Genomic DNA, 10,203 nt, shown 5'->3' with positions numbered 1-10,203 from the left:
TATATATATATATTTATATACCATATAATAGTAAATTGAGATTTGTACATTCTAGAGAATTCATTATGCTCATCTGAATTATTATGTATCAAGGACATATCATACATTTATTTTAGTTTTTTCATTTCATCCGCAGTAAGTATTACATTCACCAGATATTTACGTATAAATGTTTCAACAAAATTATTATGTAGCTCTAGAAAAACGCAGGTAAATATTTTGAAATAAATAATATGAATCACTACTTTAATGTTATTAGATAAACATAAGTATATGTTTATGCAAATATGTTATATAAATTTATCATAAATCACAGCTTTGCTTATTGAAAAAAAATACATTTCATTCATTAGCATTTTATTTATAAAATAATTGAATCTCTTGAAAATATATTATCTTTTATTAAAAATTGGAAATTTAATTTAGCATCAAAATGATGTTTAATATTTTTATTAACAAATTACACATATATAATATATATAAAAATACATACTAAAGAAGAAAAAATTATACAATGCTATATATCTCTATATTGTGGAATAAATATAAAAAAAATATAGATAAAATCAAACATACAATTACTATAATACCTTTAACAATATTAATAATTTTCAAATGTATATCTATTTTTCGTCTTTTTGGGATATACTTTATAAAGGTGAAGATAAATTTAAAATAAAAAACGAAAATATATAGCACTCTTAAGTATATCATTTAAGGTATATTCAAATAGTATAATGTACGCAGAAATTTCGACATGCTAAGTTTATGAACCTTGTAAATATTTTATAAACTCTATGGACTTCTATTTTTTCTCATATTACATAAAATATAATATTGATATTGATGATATATATTATATTTATATAGTATAATTAATGTAAAAAACAAAATTGGGTGTGATATACATAAAAATAAATATAATAAAAAAAAATAGCTATCTACCTAATAATAATCTAGAAACAAAGTATAAATAATTATATTATTAAATTGATAATATAAATTTTTTTTAAAATATATATAACAACATTATATATTATATGAACTGTAAAAAATTAAATATATTTATTATAATATATTAAAACTAATTACACATAAAGGGATATAATTATAATATATATGATAATAATTAAAAGTAATTTTTTTACAATAATAATATTTTTAAAAACATCATAAAAATATACTATAAAAATAAATGGTACTAATACATCATATATTTATATTAAATAATGCAAAAATAACATTTATAATGCAAATCATGGTGTAATATATAAAAATATTCTATAATATGCACGCCCTCGAATAAAATAAGAATACTATTAATATATAGTTCATAACAAAGAGTATACCAATTATTAATAAAAAATAATTACATTATAAAACTAATATACAATTAAGGCACATTCTAATATGTATATTTTAATCATTATACTAAAATGGAAACCCAGAAAATTGAACAGAAAACTTTGAATTTACAATTATTAAACATGAATATTAGAATATAAGTCGTGTTCATTAAAACCCTGAATCCTAAATATGAACTCTGAACGTTCAAAAATTTTTTCATATATACTTAATTTAGGTTACTATACTATAATGTTCTGAAAAAAAAATAAGGTCATTATATTAAAAGAAACTATACATTTCCTAATAACCCTCTGAACTATAAGCTAAACTATATTTATTATCAATTGAATCATTGTATATTCCTTCAAGTGTAGCAGATGAGTTTACCATATTCTCATTTTGTTTATTCTTTATCTTCATTATATTCCTTGTTTTATGTTTTAAAAATGTTATGTGAGCTCTGTACTGTTAAAAAAAAATAATATATTTAAGAATATGACATTTTTTTTATATAATAATTTCAAAATTGTGCATATTATACAATGTGACAATATATATTTGATAAGATAAGCTTATTTTAACCTTATAACCTATGAATATAATTATCATTATTGCAAATGTTGAAACAAGTAATGTTGTGACTATTCCTGTACGTATCCCATTATCTGACCCTGTTTCTATCATTTCGGTTATTCTTTATCTATTTTTTTTAGTAATGCTGTTCCAACGACATGTACTGAATCTCTGGTTGCTATTCCCTGAGAGCTTTGATCATCTGTATTAACTTGCTGTGTTTTTATTTGCACTTTCTGGATAATTTCATCATATTCATCCTTTATCCTTTGATAAATCTTAGGGAAAACATCACGTTGGCTATTTAAAACTTGTAAAACCTGCTTAATAAAATTTAAATACATTGCCTTCTGCTGGGTTCTATATTCTGCTATACTTTTTAAATGATAAAGTGAATAAAATGCTAAATCAATATATTTCATCATTCCAAATATATTTTCATAAACAATTCCCTCGTACACTTGTTCATTCGCACATATATCAAAAGCATCTTCATCAGGAGGATTACTTTTCATATATTCTCTCATTTTTGTATAACAAGACTCTATTTTTCCACATTTAAGATTACAAGAATTAATAAGAAATTTCAGTTTGTAAAAGAAATAATTACAACTTGAATTAACATAAGTTTGTGGATCATTCTTTTGAGTATATGTTTTTTTGATATGGTCTAAATAGAGTGAAATATCTGGACAAACTAATTCAAACGTTTTTTGCTCATCCTCACTTAATTCATTAAGCCTTATATTGTCTCTGAATTGAGCACACATAATAGAGAATTTATTACGTAAATCTTCCTTACCCTTATCTGTAGTAACTGAATTATACTCATCAGCACATGTAGGAAATATAGCTTTAATAAATGACTGAAATAAAAATCATTATATTTATAAAATAATTGAATTAAATTTATATAAATATATATATTTCTTTGGATTTTAGAAATAGCGTAATTTTAATGATAATAGAAACATACAATCCATGTCATTGGCATCGCTGGTGACATTAAAATATATGTATATGAATTAATAGAATTTTTTTAATAATTATATCTTATAAAATCCTGTGTTAATAATATAAGAGTAATTACAATATTAATAATATATTTTATATTTCTTATAAAAATAAATTTAAGCGCAAATATTAAAATTCATATTTTTTGAATTATTCAAGTATTTAATTGCCGTATCATGATTATTATTGGATAATATAATCATTATATTTTGTAAATGCACAACAATCAAAATGTATATATAATATTGAAATTGAATAAGAAGACTAATTAACAGTTAATGTTTATTTATGTTATTATATATGAAACACAACTATAATAAAATAATCATATAGTATAATAAATTAAATGAAATATCGTTTTAGGTTTCAGGTTGTTTAGATTGTTTTTATGAAATATATACAAATATGTATGTAAAAATACTTAATATATATATTATTGCAACGTATAAATTGGAACATCATGAGATAAATTATTTTTCTTTATGTTTCATATGTATATTAATTGCATTAATACAATGATATATATGTTTTTATAATGTAAAATATTTGATATTAGTATATGAGATTGTAAATTAAAAAAATATATATATAAAGGCAAAATCAATAAATAAAATAAACGACTGCTTGTAATAATTGTTTTCATATTAATACTCTTATTGTTTTTTTTATTATATGCGCAAACATTATAAATAAGGACAAAAGTAATAATACCATATTTATAATGATTATGTATAATATTGGAAGTTATGCTTTTTATTATTTTACCATAATTAAGAATATTCGATATTTGCAAGATTTTTACTTATGTTATTTTTATTAGTGTATAGCTCTTATGTAGAAACATTTTTTCTTTATATTCCTCTGTAAATATAATATATTTAATATTAATTACTAATTATATTATATGCCAAAATGCATCATATTATTATTAATTATTAATTTGTACTGTTATATAAATTATTTGTAAAAAAAAATTTTAATTTTTAATAAAATAAATAATATAACATATTTATTTTACTTTTATGATTGATATTGTTAATGAATAAACTACATTTTATATGATTTCTTATAAATCATATATTTTATTCTTATTATTTCTTTTAGAAATCATTATTCTCTATATCGCAAGTGTAATATTTCTAATAGGAAATAAAATACTATATGAATATCTAATATATTTTATCAATGATATATGTAGTTATAATGTAATTTTATATAAATATTGTTAACACACAAATCATTTTACACATGCTAAAACTTCCTCATTAAAATTGAAAATTTATTATATAAGTAAATAAGACATAAATTGTTCTCACTATAAAACATAAAGGTAATTACAATAGAAATATTTATTTTTTAGTCAATAATTTCATGATATATCAATTATAAAACAAGAAATAAAGTTTTTGTACATGACAGTTATGGTATTATGTAAATTCTATAAATTGATATAACTATTAATAAGCTTATTTAGAATAAGTCATATAATACAGAATCTTAACTAAGAGAATTATATATATTTCTTTAACATGAGCCATAATACTAATACAAATTTATCCTATCTAAAATAAAATATTACATTATATACTTAATTTATGTAATAATTAAAAATATTTTTAACATGTATAAATTGTATTTGTAATGAAGAATTAAATGTAATAATTATAAAAGCATATTTATATATTATATAAGTAAATAAACATATGTACTCACTATCCTTAATAATGAAATTATAATAAGATCCTCGCTAAATATTATTCTTATGATAAATTATATATAATATTGTCCCCTTTAATGAAAAAGTTGTTATAAATAAAAAATTAGAATGATATATTAATTTTTGCAATTATATCATCTATGATTATTTTCATATATCAATAAGTATTAAATTATCATGTGATAAAAAATTATATTAGTTATATATTCAATTTTCATATTCTTTGATATAATTCAATGTTATATATTTTATGTAATATAATTATTAAAACAAATTTGATTATATTCAAATTTTTGTGCATACTATGTTGCGGTAAATATAATATAGGATAATAATCTAATAGAATTTTCTTATATTTTTAAATGACACTTCAAATTAAGAGAAATATTAATTATTAATTATACCATGAAATGTTCCTTAAAAGGCACAAATTATATTTTTATTTATTTTATATCATTACTTCTAAATCAAAAAGTAGAACTGTGATAAAATATTATGGAGAACTAATAATTTTATAATTAATGGTGCAAATATATTTAATATAATATATTACTTATGTGATATTCTAAATAATATAAAATCATTTATAATAAACATAAAATTAATTCTCGTAATAATAACAAAATAGTAGTAATAATAATCATAGGATTAATATTGTATTTATATATTTAAAGTATAATAAATATAATTGCAGTTATTACTTTGATATACTATTTCCTAAACTATTTTTCATTATTCAGCATTTTATACCATTAGAATTATTTTTCTTTATGTATATCTAACTTTGCTTATTATGCCTATATATATAGTTCACATTTTTATTTCTCTTAAATGTATGTACATATATATATTACAAGTATGTGAAGTAAAAAAATATTGATAATGTTGTATTCCAAAGTATTTTCTCTAGTTAATAATTATTTTTTCCATATATGGACTTAGATCTTATTGTAGTTGTATATACTTATAACAGTTCTATGAAAAAAGGATGAAACTGCTGTATATAAAAACGTTAATTTTTCAATGTTTAAATTTAGAAAATTATGCATTGAACAAATGATAAACTTATCTAAAACTATATTATTTTTAAGTAGCATAAAATCGATCCTTTTATTGACAGATTTGTTTTATGTGTACTTAATAATATCAAAAAAAATATTTAATAATACCAATATAGACAGTTATAACACTTCGAGTCTTATCTAGATATAGAAAATAAAAAATATACTGGAAATATGTATTAATTCATAAATGTTTGCAGAAAATATTTTCTTACAATATAATATACACGCTTTATCAGATTTAAAATCAATTACAATAACAATCCTCAAGTAGTTACTGAATTCAAGAATTTACGTAAATGTATATGTTAAATAATTTTAAAAGTGAATAGTTAATATATATTTATATTTTGAAAAGCACTGATTAATGATTTTTGCAAATTGGATGATGGGGTATTAGATAAATATTCACAAAATCTTGGCTTCGAGGTTTCATTTAGAGAAAAAAAATTCAATAATTCTTCATTATAATAAAAAAAAGCGTTTTTTAATAAATCCAATAATATGAGATGTGCTAAGATGTAACTACTTTTTATACATGTATGATGATTGTAAAAATGCGTACCTAGTAGGAATAAATAAAAATGTTTCTTCTGAAAAAGAAAATTATAAACTTTGATAGAATTTCATATTCTGTAAGAACATAAATAATGTATTTATGCCACTACCATCTGTCTATAGATAAAATGTATATCTAAGAAAGAATAAATATTTCAGTACATATATATGCAATATTATTGACAAATATGAAAGTGAATTTTATATAAGTCTTTGTAAGCACATATATATCCATATATTAAATACGTGTTTATATTTCGCACATACAAACATAAAAAATATTAAAAAACACTAAAAATTTTTTATTCATATAGAAGTATATGTTATGAATGTTATTATACTAAATAATTTTTCTTAAAGATAATATTTTAAACTACAAAAATATAATAGCCATGAAAATATAAACAACGTTGTATAAACACTAAAATTTTAAGTTCAACTTCAGATTCTTGTCTTGTTGATTTGGATAAATCAAGGAAATATAAGATTTTTTATTTTGTGGCATAAATATTAAAATCATCCATATTAACGTAGATTAAAAATATATATACAAAATTATAATCACACGTTTTATTTATTTTGGATTCTCTTTTTTTTTATAATTTAATAATTTACAGCATTTATGTATATGTAAATGTCTATCGTTGAATAGAGAATAAATATCTTTGTATTTCACATATAATATTATTTTATAAAGGTTATTAACTATATTTTTGATGTACCTTGTCTATAATTTATAAAATATTATCCCGCTATTTGGTTCAGCATGAACAATATGTCTTCATAATTCCAAAGAAATATATGTATTATTATTATAATGAATGTATTTATGAAATAAAAAATAAAACATAAAAGAGAATAATTTATAACATATTATATGCCATTATCATCATTAGTTATTGTTCTTGATCTTCTAATAATTATATTATGTGAAATAAATTTTTTCATAGAACAAGTTAAGACTTTAAAAATATTGCCTTTTACGTTTTTACAGTATAAAATTATGCACCTGTAAGTACACATCTTATTTTATGTATTGTGCTGAAGTTTCTCATAATCATGTGACAACAGATTAAAAATATTTTTTTATACTTTGTAATCTCCAAATGAGTAAAAATTATATATTAATACATTTTTATATAGTTTTTTTTATATGTCATGTTATCCCAATAATACATGTCTATGAATATAAATAGATTCAATAAAACCATAGTAACTCATTAAAAATATTCAAAATCTTATTGTTACTAAAAATTATATATAAGATATTTATAAATTTAAAAAATTTTAAATTATTATATATAAAAAATAAAATATCAGTGACGAAACTTTTGTTTAGATAAATGATAAAAAATAGATTGTATTAAATTTATATATACATGTTTCCCTTAAAAAAAATAATATACGTTATAATTAATCTTTCAAAAAATATATCAATTATAATAGAATATTATTTGTTGAATCTTTTTGAAGATATATTAAAGAAATAATACCTTGTTTCTTAAGGACTCATAATAAATATTTTAAGAACTTTCCCAATGTGCATGGATATTCCAAAAAACATATTTATATAGAAAAACACTTATGTTATCAAAAATATGTAATATAGCACTATCATAAATTTTACTACAAAAATTTTTTTTCAAATCTCGTAAGTATTATATGTTACATAAAAAAATTAATAATTTTGTCCTTAATAAATCACGTTTCATCGTAAATTTATGGTTTAAATCTATTCATACTATAAATCAAAATAATTACATACCCCAGATAAAATTATCCATATTGTTATAATAATAAAAATTTACATATATTTCTTACATCACTATACATGAAATATATGATTATATTCAAGGAATATTTTAATCCATAAATTAGTATGTATTTACAAAGTATATCAAAAATTCCTTTAGGAAAAAAATCCGTTTATATATATATATAATAAATAATGTATTGTATATATATTTAAATATAATTAGTTATATTGTTTGTTTAGAACAATTATGTAAATATATTTATTAATTTATATTAAACGATATAATATAATTATATATACAAAGAAATATACATAATTTTTTTCATATATAAATATGCATTATTAGGTAAATGTTAATAACTTATATTATTTTTTTCTTCCTGAACATTTGAGCAAAAACATTGCAAAAATATATCATTTTGAATATTATAAAAATATATTCATCGAAAAAAATAAAAATCATTAAAATATGTTCAATGAGAAAATAAAATTGTAATGATATAATAAATCTGAAGTGTTAAGGATTAATTGGAAAAAATAATATTATAAAATATAAAAAGAATATGTACAATGTATATATATAACATTCATATAATTATATTATGTAAAAATTAAAAATATTATATATTAAAATCAATGATATTTGTGGAAAAAACATTTACGCAAATTATATATAAAAAAAAAATAAAATAAATATGAAATGTCTATTAATATTGTATATATTAATATGAAAAATTATGTATTACCTTTACTCTTTATGTTAATTCCAAAATAATAAATATAAATTATTATATGTACGGATATAGGAGTATTATATACATATTTCATAACACTGCATATATATCATGATCATAAGTACAAAAATAAATAACATAAATCATAAAAACTAAAACTCAAACTCTAAAATTCTATGATTGAAACTATATATGAACACTAAACGTTTTAGGTAATAAGAAGAAATATAACAATAAAATTTTAATATATAAAAATGAAAATTTCAAAATTTTATTATATTTATAAATTAATGAGAATAATACATTAATATCCATATATTATTAATACTACTACTTTTAGCACATTCTAATTTACAATAATGAATATAATTTTACTTTCGGACTAATTATCATGTATAATGGGTAACACTATAGTAACAAAAGCTGAAGTATGTTTCTACATATAGTTAAAAGTATAATTCATATTGCTATATTTTTAATTGGCCTATTTTGAAAAATCAAAGAGAAACATATTTCATTCAAATATATACATTTATATGCACTATTAAATTCAATTTTAGTTGTCGTATAAGGATATATTTCATATATGTAAGGATTTGTATAATTCACTTTTATATAATATGTTCAAAACTCATGTATATTCTAAGTTGAAAAAAGAATGCAATGTTTTTAATCAAAGAGTTCAACATGATCCACATCCCAATTATAATTTTACTTCACCTTGCGAGAAACATGGTCTTTATTTACATGAAATAAAACATAAAAAAAGTGAAAATTATAGAAAGCCATATTGTAATTTTTATATCTACCAACTAAAACGTGAATTAAAGCATAAAATTCCTAAAATTTATAGGTTTGATGAGGCTCACGATCAATTGATAAATGTATATAAAAAATCAGGCGTACATATACCTGATGTATGTAAAGAATATGTATCATTAATGGAAGATAATGTATATGATATATTCGAAAAGTTTGATGAATTATATGGTCATTTTAAAGATTTAAAAACCCCTCAAAAATCAAATTAAAACGAATGTGTTAGTAAATGTGTAATCAAATACGAGGGACTTATAAAACCTGATAAAATAACGCTTAACAATAATACTATTCAAGAAGAACTGGATAAATTTAGAAGAGATTTTCATGAATACCCTCTAGGAAATACTTACAAATATGAAGATGAATTGTTGAAATCTTCCTTGGGAAAAGTGGACATAAGTGCCACCACAGCAGAAGCATTATCAGGAGATAGTACAAATTCAGTGACGCGGACAAGCACAGGTGTTTTATTTTTTGCAATATTAATAATTATATTCATCGTGTATAATGTTAAAAATAAATTTAATTAATTAAATGTTTACGCAGTAAATATTTATAATATATTTTATAATAAATATATAATATATAATTAATGCAATCATCATAAAAATGTCATATTTT

The 10,203-nt window shown here is 19.4% G+C and overlaps 2 protein-coding genes across 2 annotated transcripts; one reads left to right on the top strand and one right to left on the bottom strand.

Annotated features, from left to right (window-relative positions):
* Positions 1-1,647: 1,647 nt before the first annotated feature.
* On the bottom strand, positions 1,648-2,926 carry PGO_001880 (variable surface protein; the record flags this gene model as incomplete). Its single annotated transcript, XM_028691027.1, has 3 exons — positions 1,648-1,812; positions 2,076-2,786; positions 2,897-2,926. 3 exons carry the CDS (start codon positions 2,924-2,926, stop codon positions 1,648-1,650), a joined length of 906 nt encoding a protein of 301 aa, XP_028546828.1.
* Positions 2,927-9,158: 6,232 nt separating this feature from the next.
* Positions 9,159-10,112, top strand: PGO_001875 (variable surface protein; the record flags this gene model as incomplete). Its single annotated transcript, XM_028691026.1, has 3 exons — positions 9,159-9,188; positions 9,321-9,713; positions 9,828-10,112. 3 exons carry the CDS (start codon positions 9,159-9,161, stop codon positions 10,110-10,112), a joined length of 708 nt encoding a protein of 235 aa, XP_028546827.1.
* Positions 10,113-10,203: the final 91 nt, after the last annotated feature.

The sequence above is a fragment of the Plasmodium gonderi genome (assembly GCF_002157705.1).
Source record: "Plasmodium gonderi DNA, contig: Pgo-contig_203, whole genome shotgun sequence".
NCBI classification, from domain to species: Eukaryota; Apicomplexa; class Aconoidasida; order Haemosporida; family Plasmodiidae; genus Plasmodium; species Plasmodium gonderi.
Note: the sequence above shows the minus strand (reverse complement) of the source record. Positions and strands in the feature narration are given on the sequence as shown.